Source organism: Podarcis erhardii (assembly GCF_964252035.2).
Source record: "Podarcis erhardii genome assembly, chromosome: 6".
NCBI classification, from domain to species: Eukaryota; Metazoa; Chordata; class Lepidosauria; order Squamata; family Lacertidae; genus Podarcis; species Podarcis erhardii.
Genome location: NC_138510.1, coordinates 86,436,162 through 86,460,148, shown reverse-complemented (window position 1 = coordinate 86,460,148; position 23,987 = coordinate 86,436,162). Strand labels below are relative to the sequence as shown.

The window sequence follows — 23,987 nt, the reverse complement described above, 5'->3', positions numbered from 1 at the left end:
GCTGAATGCGCAGAGGGACAGGCTAATAAGAATGTAAAAATAGCACTTATGACATAACTGGATCGTTCGTCTTGAAAAGAAAACATGTTCCCTTTATCACATATACAGCACAACAAGGCAATGACCTATCCCCTGCCCAACAGCGTACAAATGGATATGGCTAATTTGACCCAACAACCCTCTTGCACACACACCCATACAAACAAACAAACCACACTGCAACCAAGCAACCTTCTCTAATCCCTTGCAGTGCCAACCAAAATAAATAAATATCTAAAGGACCTACTCATGTGATGCTGACACAAAAACCCTGCACAAACACTCACTGTTCCCCACCCCTCCCCTCTCTATGCCTGAACACAGTGACTCTTCGAAGCATATTGTTTGTTATCAGGTTTTATCCTACACTTGCCTACGAAAGACAGATGTGAATTTCATATAGCTACAGCCCTGGTGTTTAGAAATGACACTCAGTTTCAGAGACACAAAACGCAGGGGGTGGGTTTATCATAACTTGAGAGCCAGGAAAGCAGAACTAGGTACAAATACTGCATCTTCCTTAAGATATCTGTTTATTACATCATGCATGATCATACGCTGCTGTCTGAGTTGTTGTTTTAGGGGAACAACCCTTTTCCAGTATTCACTTCTGCAAAACTGACAAAGCCAACAAAATGAGCTCAGTGTTATTCCCACTTGCTAATAAAGAATATTATATTAGGAATGCTCCTAAGCAATGAATAACCCATAAGTAGATTTTCCAGCTGTGCTAACATGCCACTGGAGCTGTGCCTTTTAACAGCTGTTTGATTTCTCGCCATCAGCAAGTGATCCTGTTGATCTCCATGCTATGAGATGTTGCACCTGCCAATATCTGTGAATTAAGAGACTGGCTAAAGACACAAGAAAAAAGTAATACACTAGCAATCCTATTCACGAGAACCTCCCATTCTTTTCATACGTGATATAGGTTTCTATCTGTTAAAATAACAAGCAAGGCCTGAAATAAAATATGGCAGGTTGTAGCAAACCAACTTGCCAGCCATGACCTCTAAAAAGATGTGATATTCCATTCTTCCTTCTCCCAGGTTTCCATCTATCTATCTATCTATCTATCTATCTATCTATCTATCTATCTATCATCTATCTATCATCTATCATCATCTATATAAATGTGACCAGTCCTCATTGGGCTATGGAGGCTTAGGTAAAATAATAATAATAATAATAATAATAATAATAATAATAATAATAATTTCTTATACCCAGCTAACCTGACTGGGTTGCCTCAGCTTCCAACAAAATACAGCATCAGACATTAAGAGCTTTCCCAAAATGACTTCCTTCAGATATCTGCGAAAAATTGTATAGTTGTTCAATTCTTTGACATCTGCCGGGAGGACATTCCATGAGGCAGGTGAGACTACCAAAAAGGCTTTCTGCCTGGTTCCCTGTAATTTCTCTTCTCACAGTGAGGGAACTGCCAGAAAGGCCCTTGGAGCTGAATCTCAGCATCCTGGCTGAATGATGGGGGTGGAAATGTTCCTTCAGGTATACAGGTTTAATTCATTTCCTTTTCATTTACAGATTTGTTTTCTGCATACTCACTGTAGAAATAACTACCTGATTTTGGGGTGTCCCCATTTTGCTTTTCCAAATCAGCAGGCATGTAACTACCTGAAGGAATGATACTACGGATAGGATATTGAGAGAGAAAGGCTTGCCAAAAGTCACCAAAGAATTCAGGGCAGCTGCAACCGCCCTATCTGCTCTGTTGTTTTCATGCTGGGCCCAGAGTTTATATAAATCTAAGGAAGGACTGGTGGTCAAAATAACTTTGAGTACTGTGTAAAATCGGGTGTATTAAAAAGCAAGGAGGGCTGCTGAGCTCCTGCTGCTTTTGGCAGAGTGCTATTACCTTCAGTAACAAGCATGTTGGGAATCTGAGAACCCAGAAATTAATGGAGGAGGGGACTGTTGTTTTGCTTCACAAAGGCCTTCACTGGAAGGAACTTGGCTTGTCTGCTAAGAGTGTTACTAATGCATTAGAAGCTAGACACTAACAGCCCATGACCAGCAGACAATATCAGTGCCTCCAGAAGAAATCAATCAAAGCCAAGGAAGATAACAAAGATTTGGATTCTGAGGCATTGACCATTGCCTTAAAACCAATTATGCCAGAAGGAAATGACAAAGACCTAAAGGGGGGGAAAGGAAATGATAGATATTTTGACTGACGAACCTTTCATATACAGGAAGCGTACAACTGGTTATGCCATTCCCTTGCCCACAAGGAACCAACTAAAAGACAGCATTATCCACCCAATTCTCACCACAAGAAGGGCACAGATCATAGAATTGTAGAGTTGGAAGGGACCCTGAGGATTATCTATCTAGTTCAACCCCCTGCAATTCAGGCATATGCAGCTGTCCCATATCAAACATATGCAGCTGTCCCATATCAAACATGTATCCTTGGTGTTACCAGCACCATCATCTAACCAACTGAGCTATCCATGGTGATAAATGGACAAAACTAACAGCCATGCCATAAAAACACTATGGCAAAAGCCAGTAGCAAAAAACCCCAACAGATTAAAAGCCTGAGGGAGGAAGAAAGCCTGCAAGCAAGTTTCCGTCTTTGGAACCTCACTCTCCTAGCAAAAAAAAAAAAAAAAATGGTTCTCCTTGTGGCAATGTTGTAGATACTAGGAGAGGATATATTGATTTAATAGTATCCTTCCCCGCTCAAGCTTGTGTGTCAGCAGCAGAGCGACATTCCACAATATATAGCAGAAAGCTAGTTGATAGATTTCTTTACTTAAGCAATCAAATCTGGCTTTGTTCAGATTGGGTTAGGTTCCTGGCAAGTCCCCTTTTATCCCTCCTAAAAAGAATAAAGACACAACAGTCTTTTTTAAAAAAGTAATAAGAAGTTTACTTGCATTCAGTTCACCATTGGCCAGGCAAGATCTGGAAGTCCAGATTATGCAGCCTCGATGAGCTGCAAGAATGTGGTTTCAGACTAAGTAATGCTGACCATCTAGATGTTTGTCTGAACCTTCCTGCTGCTCAGTTTATAAACGAACCAGTATTATAAAACATTGGATCCCTGAAGGCAGGCTTGAGCTTAGAGTTACAGAATAGAGAGTGGGTTCATCCCATATTGGAATAAGCCCATGTCCTGGTGGCTGAGAGCCAACAGACCTCAAAATACATCAGTATCAAGGCAGCATGGTATCAAGAGGAAGAAGAGGAAGATGGCTGAGTGACTGGACCTTTTGTGAGGCCTACCTACCTGGTCACATGAAAGGGCACGATGCTCCAGACAAGGTGTAGCAGGAAATTCAACTGGCTGGATCAACATCCCCCTGTCTGTGTCCACTCTAGGCAAACAAGGAATGTTGTATTTGACTGCTACAAGGATGATATCCCACACTTCTCGCCCTGGACCTTTTGATTATTTTCACTTGTTGCCCCATAGTCCTATCTATCTGGTCCCTCCTCAGTCTCCAGGCCTGATAAAACTCCTGCTTCCATCCTCAGCCTGTCTACTCTTACTCTGGTTATCTGGTTTTTCTTATGCCCATCAATCTCATCTACCTCTCAGGACCCTACTTCTCTCCCAGCAGCAACTGTGCATCACAGAGGGAAAGAGGGCTTTCAAATGCAAACCCACACCTTATAGCAAAATTCTATGGATTAAACACCTCACCTCTAATAGAGGTGTGGGGGGAATTCTCCCCTTTTCTGCTATCAGTGGCGTTAAAAAAGGTAAAGGTACCCCTGCCCGTACGGGCCAGTCATGTCCGACTCTAGGGTTGTGCGCCCATCTCACTTAAGAGGCCGGGGCCAGCACTGTCCGGAGACACTTCCGGGTCATGTGGCCAGTGTGACGAAGCTGCTCTGGCGAGCCGGCACCAGCGCAGCACACGGAAACACCGTTTACCTTCCCGCTATAAAGCGGTACCTATTTTATCTACTTGCACTTAGGGGTGCTTTCGAACTGCTAGGTGGGCAGGAGCTGGGACCAAGGGATGGGAGCTCACCCCGCCGTGGGGATTCGAACCACCGACCATACGATCGGCAAGCCCTAGGCACTGAGGTTTTACCCACAGCGCCACCCGCGTCCCATCAGTGGCGTTAGTACAAGCCAAATTTATGGTGAAACGGAGAATACAGGATATTGTAGAGCTGGAAAAGATCCAGAAAAGGGCAGCCAGGATGATGGAGTGGGTGGAGCAGCTCCCCTGTGTAGAAATGTTGCAGCCTGTGGGACTTTTTAGTATAGAGAAAAGGCTAGTAAGGGACAAAAAACAATAGAAAAGTATAAGTTTATGCACAGTGTGGAGAAACTGGATAGAGAAAAGTGTAAGAAGGATGTAGACAAAGTGGAATGTGTGCAGAGAAGAGCAATCAAGATGATAAAAGGTCTGGAAACTAAGTCAGTGGTTGAGGGAGTTGAGTATGTTTATGCGGGAGAAGAGAAGACTGGGAGTGATATGATGACCATCTTCAAATATCTGAACACTAGAATTTGTGGATATCTAGGAGGAGGAATATTGGGAGATTCAGGACAAACAAAGCACACAGTTAAACTATGAAATTAGCTCCCACAAAATGAAGTGATAGCCTACAACTTGGATGGCCTGAAAATAAAATTAGACAATTTCATGGAAGATGAAGCTATCTTCTTGTTTGGAGATCACTCATAGCTGCGTAAGATTGTTTTCCATGAACACGGTCTTAACAGTGAGTCCGTAAGTGACTGTGGAGGCCAATTCTGGATCCACACATCCTTCCACAGTGGGGACATAGGTTTCTGGGCAGGAGTTGATCATGGTGAGGGTTTGCCAAACAAGCCTTCCTCTTAGCATGCTCCTCCCTTTCGCCCTGAGTTTGAGCGTCTTCAAAACCCAAGACACCTTTGGTAAACGCTGTTCTCCAATTGAAGCCCTCGTAGACCAGTGTTTCCCAATAGTTGGTGTTTATATTACATTTTTTTAGATTTGCCTTGAGACAGTCTTTAAACCTCTTTTGTTGACCACCAGCATTACGTGTTCCATTTTTAAGTTCAGAATAGAGTAGTTGCTTTGGAAGACGATAATCAGGCATCTGAACAACATGACCAGTCCAACAAAGTTGATGTTAAAGAAAAATTGCTTTGACACGGGTGATCTTTGCTTCTTCCAGTACACTGGTATAAGTTTGCCTGTCTTCTCAAGTGATGTGTAATTTTTTTCAGAGACACCGTTGATGGAATCTTTCAAGGAGTTGGAGATGATGTTTATAAGTGGTCCATGTTTTACAAGCATACCATAAGGCTGGTAGTACAATAGCTTTGTCAACAAGCATTTTGGTTTCCCTGCAAATGTCCCAATCCTCAAACACTCTGCACTTCAATCAGGAGAAAGCTGCACTCACAGAGCTCAGGCGATTCTGGATTTTGCCATCAGTGTTGGCCTTTGTGGAAAGATAACCGCCCAGGTAGGAGAAGTGATTGACACTTTCCAACGTTACACCATTGAGTTGGATTTGTGGCACTGCAGAGGGGTTGCTTTGTGCTTGTTGGTGCAGCACTTTGGCTTTTTGGATGTTGAGCGATAGGCCAAGCTTTTTGTAAGCTTCTGCAAAGATATTTAGGATGGTGTGGAGGACATCCACTACATTGTCATCAGCATACTAAACAGCCACAGTACTAACCCTGATGGATATGTTCTACCTCCACAGCTGGACTAGATGGGTCACCAGCCTCATACAGCAGAACTCTTATGTTCACATCTCCTTGCTGACAAAATCGAACCTGTGCTAAGTCTATCTTCATACAGTCTGGAAATCCTGATGTTATAATAAGAGTGTAGTGCATCTGCTTAGTGTATTGGTCACTAACAAGGAATACTGATTCCTTTCTACAACTGCAAAGATACCCTTGTTCTTCTGTGTTGAAAGAAGCAAGCAGGCAACGCTAGGGGATGGCCAGGGAAACAGATGGGTGATTGTAATTGCACTGAAAGAGGGCTGGAAGGGATCTTTCCATGGGTAATTGTTGCAACTGCCAGAACTGATAGCTACTACAGTCAGCTGGAGGCTTCTGCTGTCAGTGAGGCTCTTTGGGGGGACTTTTGTGTGAATTGGGCTTCTGTGTGCTAAGAATGCAGGTTATACCACACCGACCTGTAGGAAGGAGACAGTTCTGAACAGAAAATTTGGCCAGGCAAGATCTGGAAGTCCAGATTTTGCAGCCTCGATGAGCTGCAAGAATGTGTTTTCAGACTAAGTAATGCTGACCATCTAGGTGTTTGTCTGAACGTTCCTGCTGCTCAGTTTATAAACGAACCAGTATTACAAAACACACACACACACCTCTTCAGGACTCTTATCTCGCAAGGTAACTAATTGTAAAAGCCTGCCCTAGAACTTCCTACCACTCAGAGAAGCAAAAAGCATGAAACAATAGAGTTCTTCAAAATTATAGCAATGTTATTTGTAAAGTGACAGCTGACATAACTGCAGGAAAAACATAACAGCATCAGATGAATCTAAGAATTAGACTCCCCACACCAAAAAAGGGGGTGGGGGGAAATCACTGCAAAGATGAATATAAATGCCCTGAGTGATAGTTTCCTCTGCTGAATGTGACTGTCCTTATTACCTCTTCCTGAATCTTAAATGATAGAACAGACAGGGCATTGAAAAGCAAATGAAAGGGAATGCCAAATGGAGAGAGCAAAGTCACACATCTAAAATCCTCAAAGAAGGAGCAATAATGGCCTCGTTTCACATCTTGCATCTTTGCAATCCCAAGAGTGGACAAACATCTATAATCAGTTCTAAATAAACATTCTTACTGCAGCTGACCTTATTAATAATTATCAACCTATGGGAGATGAAGTTACACATTAAAAGAACCTTTAAAATATAACTTGATATACAATATTTGAGTACAGGTTTTTTTATATATAAAAAAAACCACACACACAAAAAAAACCCCAACATTGGTTCCTTATCCTGCCCTGAGTGCAGGTCAACTTATATTTAAAATTAAAAAAGAATAAAGGTAAGGATGCATATTTATCAAGAAAGCACATTGTCTCATGAATTTCATTCAGTCTTTCATTCATGTTGCAATCCAAACCATGGAGATTCAGAATTAAGTCCTACTGAATTCAACAGGGCTTACTTCTAGGAATGCTTCCATTAAACATGTTTGCGTCAGCTGAAATGAGTGATCTCAGATCAATTAGCTCTGTGCTTGATTGGCAGCCCAATTCTTTTTCATTGCATGGGTACCTGTTACAAGTGCAGGGTAAAGAAAAGGTCTGTATTTGTGTTAAGCTCCAGTTCCTGTTGCAAGTTGCTGAAATGAACAGTGGGCATGAAATTTAGAGAACAACTTAGGTTAATGCACATAAACACTCTTTAGGACAGAGCTAGCATACCAGATGCTGGGGATTTCCCAGCATGCTCTTCATGCATGTTCAGACCATTCTTTGGGGCTAAACCAACACAGATGGCACAGCACTATCTAAGACACTCCTCTCCAGCTCTCGTGGCAAGCTGTTTTCTTTTTTCCTGCTCCCTATTCATGTGGAATATGTTAGAACACAAACACTAGAAGAAGAAGAAGAGTTTGGATTTGATATCCCGCCTTTCACTCCCTTTAAGGAGTCTCAAAGCGGCTAACATTCTCCTTTCCCTTCGTCCCCCACAACAAACACTCTGTGAGGTGAGTGGGGCTGAGAGACTTCAAAGAAGTGTGACTGGCCCAAGGTCACCCAGCAGCTGCATGTGGAGGAGCGGAGACATGAACCCGGTTCACCAGATTATGAGACTACCGCTCTTAACCACTACACCACACTGGCACTACAGTTCCTAATGTGGCAGTAGCTCTCTTCAGATATTACTGAAATGTTTGAGACATGGGGATGTGTATGACGGCACGACCCTCTCCATCTCTAATCTCACAACATTCAGCAGCAAAATCTGAAAGGATCTTATAATTTTGTTCCGCTGAACACACCTACAAGCCTCTCCATGATTGAAGGCTGCAATTTTTCATTGTAGGGAGGTTTGCAAACATGTTCAAGTGAACATGCTTACAAGACCACTTCAGACCTTGCACTGAGGGTGGTCTGATGCCCAGGGGCAGCTCAATATGTTTTGCTGCGGTAGGTAAAATGCCCCCACACTGCACCCTTGCAGATCCAGACAACTACTGCCCTGCCCTGGTGTCATGAATGAGCCAGCCCAGCCAGCTTCCAGTGAAGGAAGTAGGCAATTGGGCTCCGTGATCACTGCAGATGGTGAAAGCAGTCATGAAATTAAAAGATGTCTGCTTCTTGGGAGAAAAGCAATGACAAGCCTAGAAAGTCTTAAAAAGCAGAGACATCACCTTGCCGACAAAGGTCCATATAGTTAAAATCTATGGTTTTCCCAGTTTTGATGTATGGAAGTGAGAGCTGGACCATAAAAGGGGCTGATTGCCAAGAATTGATGCTTTTGAATTATGGTGCTGGAGGAGACTCTTGAGAGTCCCATGGACTGCAAGAAGATCAAGCCTATCCATTCAAGGAAATCAGCCCTGAGTGCTCACTAGAAGGACAGATCCTGAAGCTGAGGCTCCAATAATTTGGCCACCTCATGAGAAGAGAAGACTAGGAACATGACCTTGGTGGTGGACCTTGGGTGTCAGACATGACCTTGGTAGGTTCATGTCAGGGACTGGCTGGATGTGGAGTGGTGGGAGTCACCAGCCCAAGAGCCCACCTCCCCCAGGGAGGGCTTGGGCTGGCTGGATGAAGAAGACTATATATATATATAAAATTTACAAAACAAAATTATACCAAATATTACAAACATTGAGTCCAAAATACTATACAAACAAGAAAGAAAAACAGAACACAAAAAAGAAAACAAAAAGAAAACAAAAGAAAAAGCACACATCTACAAATAAAACAATTTCATCATTCTAGTCTAGTCATTACATACATATACACATATTGACTTCCTTCCTTTGTTCTAAGACCTCAAAAATTTTCCTGTTACTAAATTGTTGTGTCTAATGTAGATTACTTCCATCTTTGTACTTTTTTACACCATTTTTCTTTTTCTTTAATCCTGTAAAGCATCATTCATTACATACCGCTTTGCTTACTCCAGAACAATGTTTTTTCATAGACTCTTTAGCACATCCCCATTCTTTTAATAATTTCTGCTCCGATTGTCCCCTTATGAATGCTGTGCGTCTTGCCAGATTTATATATTCACAAAATTTAATTTGCCATTTAATTTGGATGAAGAAGACTTGTGGGAATCTGCCTCCCAAGAGCCCCCCCCCCCCAGGAAGGGCTATGAAGACGACACCTTAGAGCCTGGTGGTGGGACACTGAGGAGCAGTCAGCAGAAGGGATGAGCTGGGAACTGATAGAAGCCAGAGACCAAAGACATAAAGGGGGGGGGGGTCAGGAGATGGAGGACCTTCCAGGACAGGAATAGAAGCTCACAGTCACAGTGTGCATGCAGACAGTCCCAGTCCTACAGATTCTCTTCCCTGACTTCCTGCTCAAGGATGGTCCAGCATGTTGTTGAGCAACATGCCAGACAGGCCCAGAGGAAGAGCTCACCCCTTCAATGGTCTTCATCTGCTTGGTAGGGATCCAGAGTGAGAGAGTAGAGGGCAGGGGCATGCCTAGAGGTTAGTTTCAGCAATGCCTTCATTGTTAAGATGAACCAGGGACATTGATGTTGTCTTTTCTGCTAAGAAAAAGCTATTTGCCTTCCATGCCGTGTGTGTGTGTGTGTGTGTGTGTGTGTGTGTGTGTGCGCGCCCTGCAGATGATCTGGCTCCTTGACAGCTCCTTGACAATCCATATCTACTACAGCATTTTGCTTCCAGCATCACAAGTTATCACTTCTTATATCACTACAAGATGGGCGATAGCCACCAACTTAGCTTTTAAAGGGGATTAGACAAATTTGTGGATGGTAAAGCTATCAGTTGTCACTAGACATGATGGCTATATATTAGTTCCAGGATCAGAGGCACCATGCCTTTGAATACCACTTGCTGAGGAATCACAAGTGGTCGGGGTGCTATTGTGCCAATGTCCTGATTGTGGATTTCCCATAGGCCACTGTGGAAAATGGGATGCTGAGCTAGATAGGCCTTGGGTTGGATCCAGTAGGCATCTTCTTATGGTTTTACAGTCAGTATTGGTCTGGTTTCAGGAGGTGGGGGAAGCTGGCATGGGAAGGAGCTGCTACTGTTTGTGCCAGAGTTCCCAACATAACCTTTATGAATCAGGAAGACGCCATTCTACAGCAGCTTCTCTGCTGCAACAGTAATGTCAGAAGAGGCCCTCACATCTTCAACATTCTCCACAAGATTCCTGGAGAATGAGTTTTCCATGCGTTCTGATGTGTGACAGAATCAATTTGAAATGAGGGCATTCTGCATTCAACGGAAGGATCTTCCTTTCAGGAGAGTGATGATGGCCCCTGACTATATTACCTTTTCGCCCACAGAAACAAATCTCTATAGGAAAGCAGCCCATTTTGACACTAGCCAAAAGCAATTTACCGATTGCTGAAAAATTGGTGGGAAAAGCAGATGGGACTGTTTCTGCTATTTATTCCCTAACTGAGGAAGCTCTGGTGAAAGCTGAACAGGTTTCCCTTCAAGCACATTTATAATCTTGATTCTCACAGTGGCCCCATAAATGGAATGCAATGCATAGTCAGCCACAGGAGAAGTTAGCTGTTTCCCAGGGCAGCCTCAAAATACATTAACACTCCTCTTTTCAATGCATAGACCGCGTAGAGTTTGCTTTCCCAGTAAGCCTGTAGCAGTTATATGATTCCTTCCTCTCTCAATTACATTTGTCGAGTTCACATGCCCTTCCAAGCACTGTTAATCACTACTATCTGTTACTCACCATTATCTGACACTCTCAGCTTCGTGCCTATGCTGTTTTCCTACAGCTTTCCATTTCAGTCAATGAAATTTCAATAGAATGGAGGGAATAAGAAAAAAAAGTCTTTTCAGCAAACATTAGGACAATCAGCTATATTATGGTTAGACTGGATAATTTGCAAGGTTCTGGTTTTGATCAATGAGCCTACAATGACTTTGGAATGCCTCCTTCTCTGCGCTAACCCTACAGCATCACAGAACCCACCCAATTTGGATCTCAGGATCCTACCTAATTCAGACCAAGGGAAGGCAACGTCTGAGAAAAAAGCCTGCAACCCTACAGGAATCCCCAGTACATCTGAGGCCCTGAAGAAACCCAGAATAGTCCAGAGGTGGCCCTGAATTTTCCAGTCTGGGTGAGGTTGCACATTTTCTGAAAGAACAGTTCTGGAGTATGGGATGTGTTGAAGGAAGGGTAGCAAAATCACAGCTAAGAAGCTCAGATCATATATATGACTGACACCCTTCTTTGGAAATTAAACCAATGTCCAAACTTTAACTTTATAAGTTGCATAAATTTATAGTTATGGATGAATTAAAACATCAGCTTTAATAGGAGTCTCCAAAGTCTGGCCCCCAACTATGGTAACTTAAAGCAGAAAAGAAATATACATTAAACACATACACACACAAACACCATGGGGAAAGGGGAGAACTGAGCAAATTATAGGAATCAGAAATGAGCAAAACAGGCCAAAAGGCGGTGCAGGTGCAACAGACCCCTAGTGTCCCTATTTTCCAGGGATGTCCCTAATTTACAGAAATTGTCCCAGTTTCTGATTTGATCCCAGAATGTCCCGCTTTTCCTTAGGACGTTCCTATTTTCATCAGAGAAATGTTGGAGGGTACGGTGCAAGTGTAAATAATACATATACAAGGAAAACTAGCCAAGAGTTGAAGTGGGAGTTAGAACACTCTTGGAGGGAAAAACGGTGAAGTCTCATGCTATGCCAAACTTTTCACACACGACTTTTCTGGCAATTCAAGCAGGCGTAGTGCTTTGAAACCGCATGTGAAGAGAATGAAATAAATATTGGTTGTTTGTGTTGTGCTTACCTTATTAAAGGGTGGCAATGGGACATTTTCCCTTCAAAACTCTTTTTTTAAAAATCCTCACACTCATTCACTGTGAAGCTCTTCACACAAGGTCTTGCACCTTGGCAACATTTTCCTAGAATCCCCATGTGACCAACTTGAAAGGGAAAAAAATAACCCACATCCACCTTGTACCTCTATCTTCTTCCCCCTCTCCATATAGTGTTTAATCAATGTGTATAGGTTTTCCCTAGCTGCACACAAGCTTCCTGCTGTACAAATTGCCCCAAAGAGTTTCTGTGCATGTGTTCAGGTGTGCATGTAAACACATCCATGAACCGATTCTCCCTTTGGTTGCCGCTCTCCATTATACTGGAGGGTCCTGCAATTTTCAGAGGCAGCTTTTTGTGGGGTATAAGAAACAGCAGTGATATAGACCCTAGAATGCAGAATGCAATGTGTGGCCCTTTCAGGCATAGTTAACAGTACTGAAACCAGAAGCAATGGGAATCATTCTTGTTGCATTTTGCAATGGATATATTTCTGTTTCGTTGAGCAATATAAAAACAAAGGGGAGTGAAATATGCTGACTCGGGCTTTATATATTATTGCTTTTATTTTCCCCTCCCCTGCCAAAATAAATAAATAGATGATTGGCATTGACAGCTGGCTTTTAAACCCCGGCTAATAGCAATCGTCTCCTCTGATCCGTTGAGCTCACCAAACACCCCCAATGCATATTTCATCATCACAGTTAATGTGCAACAGACCTCACAATGTGTTGGCCTACGGCAACACAAACTAATGCAAAATTGACCTGCAACACAGTGCCCTCTGGTGCACAGAGAAGCAGCACAGGAAAATAAATATTCATAACACAAAACAAACTTCAGACCTTCTCCCAAACCTGTATTTAAGAACCAGCAGCAATTTGCATGGAGCCACAAACAGAATGAAAAGGCAAGAGTTTGCCCCTTATTATGGACCCAATAGCTGAAAAAGCTGGAATGACAGCAAAACAATCTGAAGCAAATAAAGGACCACCTGTTCAAATGATTTCATGGCCATAAATTGGTCAAGTGACAGAAATTGCCAATCTGTTTCTTCCACACTCTATAGTTGCAGCTCCTTATTTTGACTGGCAAAGAGGAGTCCGCCAGGGTCAATAATTAAAGACACAGAGATAGGCATCCCTCCATAGTTTTCTCCTTTTAAAGCCAAGATCCTTTCATAGCATTTATTATTGCTAATGTATGTAACACTTTTTATGTATAAAGCATGGTTCATTATTTATATTATTTATTCTCATCAAAACAACACACAGGATGCATCATTAATATTCACATTTTCTGATGAGACTATGTAATTACAGCAAGCACATTAATTCTTGCTGAAGGGCGCTTTTTTCTTTCAGGGCTTCTGCACTTTTATCAGGTGAGTGCATGGCAGACAGATATTCATCAGGTGATGCTGATCTGAAAGCCATTCATGTTTGTTTGCTTTTGTTATGCAAAGCCTCTCCTCCTCCAGGAGGGGAGGGGTTGTGAACGGGAGACGATTCCCACGTCATGCAGGGGGCGTTTGCCCCCTGCTTCAACTCCAGGGCTGGAGCACCACGCCCCTCCCCGGTTGGGCATCCAGTAGGGAAGCTCAGCGGGGGCGTGGCTTGCCGCTCAAATTCGGTTGCGCCAGCCATCCCCGCCATTGCACACACATTTTCTTCAAGTCACCCACCCTCCACTCCCTTTTAGAGTTAGCTTTCCTGAGACTTTGCTATGGACCTCTGGTTGGTTGCCCTGTTTAACCAGGGGGCCTGGTAGGAGTTTTTTTTCCAATTGGCTAAATTGGCCCAGCCTCTTGGTTTTTTTCACCTACCTCGTAGCAACCATCACAACTTTTGTGGTATTTGGCGGTTAGGCATTGGAATGTGTTGTTGGTGTTTCGGGGGGCTAGGTGTGGCCATCGCCTACCCTGACAATTTTGGGTATTCCGCTATAGGAATCCGGCGGTCGTGGATCCTGTCCGTGTGGTGGGGGGCCATGGCACGACCCTCGGTGATATCAGGAGAGAACCTATAGTTGTATTAGCATCAACAGGCTCCCCCTACTGGTGGTTAACCCCTCCTCAGACTCACCCCTCTACGAGTGGGTGGAGTCTAAAGTTCCGTGGTTCAATGCCTAAGCCAATACCTTCTCACATGCTGTAATCAATAAAGTTGTGGCCTTTTCCTTACCCATTAACCTTACATACGGTGTCCTCATGTCTTTATTCCCCAAGCGGGGATCGGGTCCTCGAATCACAAATATTAGCCATAGAACCTTGGGAGTGAGTGTGGGGAAATTTAACCTCATTCTCCACCACAGTCCTGACAAAAGCTGCCTCTTTTTACATTTCAAGGTAAGCCTCCATTGGCACCTACATTGCCATGGGCTGCAATAGAAGACCTTTGGGGTCCCTTCCAACTTTACATTTCCATGATTCTGGGAATGCTGTACATGTAAACACCACATACTCTACCTCTGAACTGTGCCTCATTAATCTCCTGCAATTCAGGAAGAAAATGCAAGCTGAGCTAAAACTAGGAGTTAAAATTAGCTTTTCAACAAAGCTGAAAGATTTCGTCAACAGGTGGTCACCTTCAGATCTCGCTTTAATCAATCACCTCCTTTCACTTTCAATAGGCAGCACAGCTATTCCCAACATGAAAAGGAACCTTGGTGTATATTTTTGGAATGAAACCAGACCTACCCATTGGTTCTCCCCATCTGTGATTTTTTTCTTCCTTCCTTAAAGTGCCCTTGTATTGTTTCTAAACAGTTCCCAGAAGAGCACCCTCTGAAATCACCATCCCTTTTGTTTCATACCTGTAAATCTTGTATCTTGTGCTAAATCCCTGTCGGCTTCTGTCCACGAAATCTGTGTATTCCGGAGAGCGGTGGAAGGGTCCCTTATCTGAAAGGAGCCAGTCGAAGGGGCTTGTGGCATGCTGATCCGAAGCAGCAGCGACCATTAAAACCCAGCAATGAAGACTCAGGGCTATCCACTCCCATAGAGCCATCAGAGAGAACAATTCAGCACCAGCACTGCACCGCCATATCATGCTTCCGCTGGGGACTTAGAGTCTTCATTCTCTTAGCTGTCCCTTAACACCTAGACAAAGACACACAAGAAATTAGTTTAGCACACACTGGTCATTCTAGCACAGCCGGCAGAAATTATTACAGTGGTACCTTGGTTCTCAAACTCAATCTGTTCCAGAAGTCCGTTCCAAAACCAAGGTGCGCTTTCCCATAGAAAGTAATGCAAAATGGATTAATCCGCCCCCAGACTTTTAAAAACAACCCCTAAAACAGCAATTTAACATCTTACGAGACCATTGATCCATAAAATGAAAGCAATACAAAATGTACTGCTGTCACACAATCAGTAGCTGAACTGGGTTCCACACAGTCACAAAAACCAAACAAAAAAGCCACAAAAACAGACAGACTTCAGTGTCAAAACAAAAAAATTCCTTCCAGTAGCACCTTAAAGACCAACTAAGTCAGTTCTTGGTATGAGCTTTCGTGTGCATGCACACTTCTTCAGATACACTGAAACAGAAGTTTCCAGACCTTTCTATATAGTGAGAAGGTGGGGAGGGGTATTACTCAGAAGGGTGGTAGGAATGGGTGATTGGCAGATAGCTGTGATGAGCCTGTTGACGACTCTTAACGACTGCAATAGGTCTTACAGGAGGAAGCAAGGGGTGAAAAGGTGAAAAATGGCTTTGTCATGTATAATGAGATAAGAATCCAAGGTCTTTGTTCAGGCCAGGTTTTTCCATTGTTTTAAGTTTGGTGATAAGTTGTAATTCAGCAGCTTCTCTTTCCAGTCTATTTCTGAAATTCCTTTGTAGTAAAACAGCTACTTTGAGATCTTGTATAGAATGTCCTGGGAGATTGAAGTGTTCTCCTACTGGTTTCTCTGTCTTGTGATTCCTGATGTCCGATTTATGTCCGTTTATTCTTTGGCGTAAGGTCTGGCCTGTTTGTCCAATATAGAGAGCTGAAGGACACTGTTGGCATTTTATGGCATACACAATGTTAGACGATGAGCAATTAAATAGTCCCGAAATGGTATGTGTGATGTTGTTGGGGCCAGTAATGGTGTTGTCCGGGTGTATGTGGCAGCAAAGTTGGCATCTGGGTTTATTACAGGCTCTGGTGCCAGTGTCTGTGTTAGGTCTGGTTGTAGTATTATTGTGGGTTAGGAGTTGTTTAAGACTGGGTGGCTGTCTGTAGGCAATGACAGACAGCCTACAGACAGCCACCCAGTCTTAAACAACTCCTAACCCACAATAATACTACAACCAGACCTAACACAGACACTGGCACCAGAGCCTGTAATAAACCCAGATGCCAACTTTGCTGCCACATACACCCGGACAACACCATTACTGGCCCCAACAACATCACACATACCATTTCGGGACTATTTAATTGCTCATCGTCTAACATTGTGTATGCCATAAAATGCCAACAGTGTCCTTCAGCTCTCTATATTGGACAAACAGGCCAGACCTTACGCCAAAGAATAAACGGACATAAATCGGACATCAGGAATCACAAGACAGAGAAACCAGTAGGAGAACACTTCAATCTCCCAGGACATTCTATACAAGATCTCAAAGTAGCTGTTTTACTACAAAGGAATTTCAGAAATAGACTGGAAAGAGAAGCTGCTGAATTACAACTTATCACCAAACTTAAAACAATGGAAAAACCTGGCCTGAACAAAGACCTTGGATTCTTATCTCATTATACATGACAAAGCCATTTTTCACCTTTTCACCCCTTGCTTCCTCCTGTAAGACCTATTGCAGTCGTTAAGAGTCGTCAACAGGCTCATCACAGCTATCTGCCAATCACCCATTCCTACCACCCTTCTGAGTAATACCCCTCCCCACCTTCTCACTATATAGAAAGGTCTGGAAACTTCTGTTTCAGTGTATCTGAAGAAGTGTGCATGCACACGAAAGCTCATACCAAGAACTGACTTAGTTGGTCTTTAAGGTGCTACTGGAAGGAATTTTTTTGTTTTGACTATGGCAGACCAACACGGCTACCTATCTGTAACTGAGACTTCAGTGTAACACTCAAAATGGAAGCGTCTCACTCAAAACGCAGCATGTTTGAAAAGTTCGCAAACCGGAACACTTACTTCCAGGTTTGCAGTGTTTGGGTTCCAAGTTGTTTGAGTACCAAGGCATTTGAGAACCAAGGTACCACTGTGTTATTATTATCTCCAAGAAACAGCTGGCAAAGGGCATTGAGGAGAAGAGGAAAGGGTGATTCTCTTCCTTTTCCTATCTTTAACCATCCATCAACCATGAGCATTGAGTGTGCTTATATTTGCATCCACATATGTGGCGGAATGACTGCAGGAATGTGCAGAGAGTGTGTGCATGCTATTACCTGAAGTGTCTAAGACTGTTCAGTTTGAAGCAGATTATTTACCAGTGTGGTATAGTGGTTAAAGTGTCAGAGTAGGACCTGGGAGAGCAGGGTTCAATTACCTGATCAGTTATGAAACAACCTGATCTTGGGCCAGTTGCAACAGGGATGTTGTGGAGGAATCACATGAGGAAAGGGATAACCATGGATGGCTCCTTGGAGAAAAACGGTGTGGTCTAAATACAACAAATCAGGATGCAAGCAGAAGCTGTGTTCATTTAAACTATTCAGACAGATGAAGGCCGCCGTTCCCAGAATTCTGTCCAACCTAATCTTCAATATTTGTACCATGTTTGCAATGGAGCAGGTGAGAAGCAGTATGTTGGCAACATATTTGTAATGTGAATTAAAACACCAATTTTTGCAGCACACCGATATGAAATGGCTTGGAATGTGCTGAGGAGCTATAAAATATCAATAATTTGGGTGGGAAGACCTTTTAAATGATACCATTAAAAATAAAACCTGATCTTTTTTTTAAAAAAAGGCTTGGATAATTAAAATGGGTATATAATTTTAGAAGGATTAAGTTTTCAGATTAGGAATGGGCTCCACCGCCATGAAGCTAACATGAATACATTAGCAGAGGATGTATTCTTGCTTGAGATTTCTTATCAGCTTTTCTAAGGAGCCATTAAACTGTAACTGAAGGCCAAATGTTTTACATCCTTTGGAAGCGTGTAGCTTATACACATGGTGAGAGTGAACTTCATATTCACGTACACTTAATTGTTACGTATATGAACTATTCAATGTGAACAAGGACCTATATGCCTCTAAACACTTACACCAGACTTCCTCAAACTCGGCCCTTCAGATGTTTTGAGACTACATTTCCCATCATCATTGACCACTAGTCCTGCTAGCTAGGAATCATGGGAGCTGAGGAAGCCTGGCTTACACAAACACAGGATTCATCCATCACCCCTTCATACTGTTGGGTTTTTTTCTGTGTGGCGGATGTTCACTCTAGGTCTCCATTAGGACCTGGCCTAGATGCTGCTGCAACCGCCATGGAGAATGTAGTTCCATTGGTTCCTGACTAGGTTTTGGGAACTACATTTCCCATGGTACCTGATGTTCTGGAGTCTGCTGCACAGGCTTCAGAAAAGTATCAAAGCTTCAACAGAGTCTCCCTGTGAACCTTTCCTATTATGACCACTGCTGAGAGCTGAGGGAGCTGTGGGGTGGAGAAAAGGAGTAGTTGTGGTAACATTGCAGGCCATTACAGTGGTACCTCAGGTTAAGAACAGTTTCAGGTTAAGAATGAACCTCCAGAACAAATTAAGTTATTAACCCGAGGTACCACTGTATAAGCCAGACCCAAACTCAGGAGGAATATATTACTGATGATGATGTAGTATGTATGTATGTTTCTTCAGCCACTCTGGGCGGCTCCCAACAGAATATTAAAAACAAAATAAAACATCAAACATTAAACATTAAAAACTTCCCTAAACAGAGCTGCCTTCAGATGTCTTCTAAAAGTCAGATACCGGTAGTTGTTTATTTCCTTGACATCTGGTGGGAGGGCGTGTATGGGTGGGGATGGTGGAGAATTCAAAACGTATGAAGATATTTTCTGACACACATTTTGTTATGCTATTCCTTCCATGCCCAGCCTTTAATAATAATAAGAAGAAGAAGAAGAGGAGTTTGGATTTGATATCCCGCCTTTCACTCCCTTTAAGGAGTCTCAAAGTGGCTAACATTCTCCTTTTCCTTTGTCCCCCACAACAAACACTCTGTGAGGTGAGTGGGGCTGAGAGACTTCAGAGAAGTGTGACTGGCCCAAGGTCACCTAGCAGCTGCATGTGGAGGAGCGGAGACGCGAACCCGGTTCACCAGATTACAAGTCTAACGCTCTTAACCACTAAACCACACTGGCTCCCTTTTAAGCTTTTAAGTGGCAGCCCATTTTTTTTAAGTGCAATAGAAATAAATGCTAAAAGAGCTTGGACTGACACAACAGATGGCATGATTGCTTGATATAATGATTTGGTGAATCCTCCTCATTTGTCAAAAAAATGTACACAGCTACCTAGTAAAACATGGAATGCTTGCTATTCAGCCGGTTTCATACATGTCCCAAAGCTAGCCAGTATATTGGGGCAAACTTGTCAGGGCTGTCAAGACAATATATTGCAACATGCCAGATAGGAAATTCTGACCCAAAACAAGGAACGATAATAGATACAGTGTTTGTCTCTGACATGCATTTGAAATAGCAAAACCAAAAGAGATACAAATAACCCATACGTTGCAGTGTAAATAAGCATGGGGAGATTTGCAAAGGTTAAGAAAGAATAGGCATTCTGCACTAGTGGAATGCTATCTAAAATCATCAGTGACTGATTTAACAGAGGTAGACATTCCTAGCAAGATTTTTGCCCAAATGTAAAATGGTACTGTGCTTCATACATCACCACCGTATCTAATCCATATCCAATGTGCGCTTGGGATATAAGCAAAGTGCATGCTCCTTATGCATGTTTACTCAGGTGTAAGTCCTTCTTAGATTCAATGGAACTTACCTTCTGGTAAGTGAATCTAACCAGCTTAAGAAAATAGTTGTAATTTATCAGAAAATTTAATTTAAAATATGGTTTACAAAAATAGGAAATAGTGGTAGAACAGGTGATGTAGTATTTGCACAGACTTCAGTTTAAGATTGCAGTGTTGGGTATTCTTACACTGGAATAAATTGCACTGAATTCAATGAGATTTACCGCTCAGTAGACATGCTTTTGGTTGCACACTGCAATTTTAAACAAAGTATGTTGGTGTGTGGAGAATAAAGACTCTATGTATGGTAGTCAAGGTGCTAACATAATACCTTCTGGAAAGCCAATTGTGAGATTTAGGAAATTGAAGGTTATAGATCAGAAACTTTTCATCAAAACCATTTGATTCCATTTTCTAGAGCAAGGACAGCTAAGTTTTGGCTCTCTGGATTTGGTGGGACTACAGTTCCCATCACCCTTGGTCACTGGATGTAAGGCTGATAGCAGCTGGTGTTCAGCTACATCTGGAAGGCAATAAGCTACCAACTCTGGTATAGAGGCCTGGTAAAAGCCTGTTTGATATTTTCCAGCATCATTTCAGATCATTTTATACTATTTTTAATGGTTGATTCTGTAAGGTGAAGTGACCTTATCCAGGTGGTGGTATGTTGGAGCCAGATGAAGGCAAGAATTCGTGTCTTAAAGCTGAAGCAATGCTTTAAAATATTGGCCTTAAAACAGGGGTCTCCACCTCAGGCGGGAAAGCATTCTGGACTGGCACTGTCTTTTCTTCACTACCTTCGTCTTTCTCTTCATCTTCCCTTTCAGCTTCTTACACTTCATAATCTGACTCCTTAATATCCCCTTCTTTCTCAACACTTTCCTCTCCACAGGCCACACCATGAGTATCAATTGCCTAATTAAATCTAAGATTACCATCTATGTTTCCTACCTGCCCCTTAACCTTCCTTACTGCTCGAATTAGATTCTACTTGAGTCACCTTTTCTGTCCATGCATTCACGTTTTAAAACACAGCTTTTCATTTGGGCCTCTCTCTTTTTGCAAACCCTTCATCTCTATTTCCTTCGATCCCCCATGTAATCTCTTCAAAACTCACCCTCTGCAGTTTTACTTCCTGTTTGATTCTCAATTCAATTCTATGAGGATCAGTATGGTTGTCTGCTTCCTACAAGTTACCTATGTAGCCAAAAAGAAGCCCCAGGTGTGTCTTGGCTTGGTCTAAATCAGGAATAGGCAACCTGCGGCCCCCGGGGGTCATTTAACTGGCCCACAAGCCACCCCCGAACTGAGCCACCCGCTCAACGAGTCCCCGTGAGCTGTGCTAAACTGGCGCGGCGCAGCACGGGGACTCCCTTCTACAGTGCCAAAAATCCCATCTGCGCACAATCCGGCCCATGGAGCCCTTCTGATACCCTGGCTCTCCAAAGTCAGCAATGATAGAAAGGCAGCTGTAAGAATGGCCGCTCCCCACATTAAATAGGGGGCGCCCTTTGCGTGGTCATGCGCAGCCCCCTGGACCCTATGCAGCACCATTAGCACAGGCTTGGCTTTGCCTTCCCCAGATGCCTGGAGGTCTCTGCCTACCTCAGCCAGTTGACCAATCCTGCCTGGGGAGGCGTTGCCAAGGTGATCAGGAAAGGTAGGGGGAGGGACCACCCTGCCCAAACAATAGGGGGAGGATCTTACCTGCAAAGCAGTTAGCTCCAGAGCTTCTCCTACCCTACCCACCCTCAGTTAAGACTTCTTTTGCAGGTTAACCTTTTCTCCACAGGTACGCGGGCGCTGCTACGTCAGGGTCGCTGCTGAAGGGCCGGAAAGGAATTCTCCTGCATTGGCAGGTTTGCCTTTCCCGTAGCAAAATGTCACAACTTTGGCGGTATCAGGCCTTGGGTGGAAACCTTCAGTCTATCTTCCCTAAATGGGGGTGGCGTGTAGCGGTGATTCACGCCCCCCCTTCTCTTTGCACCAGCGATACCAGGCTTCCCCGTTAAAGGGGTTGCTTGAGGGGAAGCTTTGGCCGTACATCAAGGGGTTGGCATTGCTCTCGCCTGTGACAGCGGCATAATGGGGGCGGGCTCTCTCTACTTGAACATATGTTCTCCAGAGCCAGCCCATCCCCCCCACAAACACTGTGGATAAACTTGATGTTCCCCAGATCCACAGCGGGGGGCTGGGAGGGATAAACGCCCAATGCCTGAGCCAAGGTCTACCCACATCTGAAACATAATAAAGTTATGGCCAATTTTAATCTCATAGCACATTGTCTTGAGTCATTATTCCACACGGGGCTGCCCAGGGTTTGGGGGACTCCACCTGTCCACACAATAAACTCAAGTTAAAAATGCAACAAGCCATTGTAATGTAGTGGCATCAAGAAACACAAATTTTCCTTGGTATAATAAAAAAATGCAGTGGTTAACTTGAAACTGGAACAGCATGGCATTTATTTAATGAAGTCTTGCCGTGTGATAGCCTTTTCTCTAGTGAATCTATTGATGAAGAAAAACTTCCCACTAATTCACACCTAAATAGGGCACTACCAATTATAATCATTTGTATCAGGCTCCTGCTGGGAACTTGAACTTGACAATGAATGCCACTTTTATCTATGCACATTTCAGACACAAAAATATTCAAGATAAAGTAGCTTTATGTCTCCTGACTATTGCTCAGTTATAGACAAGACAAAACAAAAACCCACTAGAGTTCAATAAATAGGATTATTGCACTTCCTCTGGACAGGATATTCATAATATTAAAAAATCATGGGGATAAAATATAAGTGGATTGACTGCAGGAAACTGATTGACCCAGGCAGGGCTCCATAATACATAATGAACAAGACTCATCATAAAATCTGAATACATTTGTGGTGTTCTGGAAATGCAGCAGGAGGAACAGTTAAGCTTTTTTTGCTGCCTAAGGAACAAAGAATAACTATTAATAATTTTGCTCAGGCCTTCCAGCTTCAGCGGTTCTCAGAGTTTCTATCTTCAGGGAACATTTTCAGCTTAGGCTCTTCTGCCGAGCCACCTCCAGCACATTTTCATGCCAGTGCTGGTTGTAGCTGTTGGATCTCACCATTGCTTTGTGTAAAGGAAGAACATAGCCTAGAACACAACTAATGGCCCCCTGTGACTGCACACTGTAAAATAAGATTTAAATAACAACAACAACAACAACAACAACAACAACAACAACAACAACAACAGTTTGAAAGCACACCAGTGCAAGTAGATAAATAGGTACCACTGCGGCAGGAAGGTAAATGGCATTTCTGTGCTCTCTGGTTTCCGTCACGGTGTTCCATTGCACCAGAAGCGGTTTAGTCATGCTGTCCAAATGACCCGGAAAGCTGTCTGTGGAGAAACGCCAGCTCCCTCAGCCTGAAAGTGAGATGAGCGCCACAACCCCATGGTCGCCTTTGACTGGACTTAACTGTCCAGGGGTCCTTTACCTTTTTACCTAGTAATTATTACCTGCCCTTCACCCTTGTCAGCCATTACTAATCTTCTCTCTGAGGAACCCCTGATAAGATTTTAAATCTAAGAAAACATAGGATTCCCTGGAACACAGTTAGGGTTGCCATATTTCAAAAAGTAAAAACCAGGACACCCCAAAAATTATATTACACACACACATCCCCAAAACCGTAATTTTTTAATTTATGGAAAAAAATCTGAACGTATGGCAGCCCTAACATATGTTTAATTCCTTTGAATTGCACTGATTTTTCTTTATTATACAACATAACATTCTGGAAATGTTTGACTCTGGTATCCCTAAGGAAGTGTCGCAAATAACTATGGAAGAATTGTAAATGCAGCACCATAGCAGTCAGCTGAGGCAAAAATAAACACCTTAAATGTGTTTTTAAAAAATGCATTGTGGCAAAGCATTTGCTGTTCTTCTCGGCCTGCTTTGCCTTTCATTCATTTGTGCTCTGATGAGGAATGTTA

General features: G+C 43.0%; 1 protein-coding gene and 1 long non-coding RNA gene across 3 annotated transcripts in view; one reads left to right on the top strand and one right to left on the bottom strand.

Moving 5' to 3' along the window:
- The window catches only part of LOC309344071, a 352,998-nt gene that overhangs the window by 174,773 nt on the left and 154,238 nt on the right, over nucleotides 1-23,987 (top strand). The window lies entirely within an intron of this gene.
- BRINP3 (BMP/retinoic acid inducible neural specific 3) overlaps nucleotides 1-23,987 on the bottom strand; it is a 263,578-nt gene that overhangs the window by 214,841 nt on the left and 24,750 nt on the right. For both annotated transcript variants that reach the window (XM_081865868.1, XM_081865869.1), the window contains exon 2: nucleotides 14,872-15,157. In XM_081865868.1, the coding sequence (XP_081721994.1) occupies nucleotides 14,872-15,107 (236 nt within the window). In that variant the 5' untranslated portion in view covers nucleotides 15,108-15,157. The remainder of the gene's footprint in view (nucleotides 1-14,871; nucleotides 15,158-23,987) is intronic.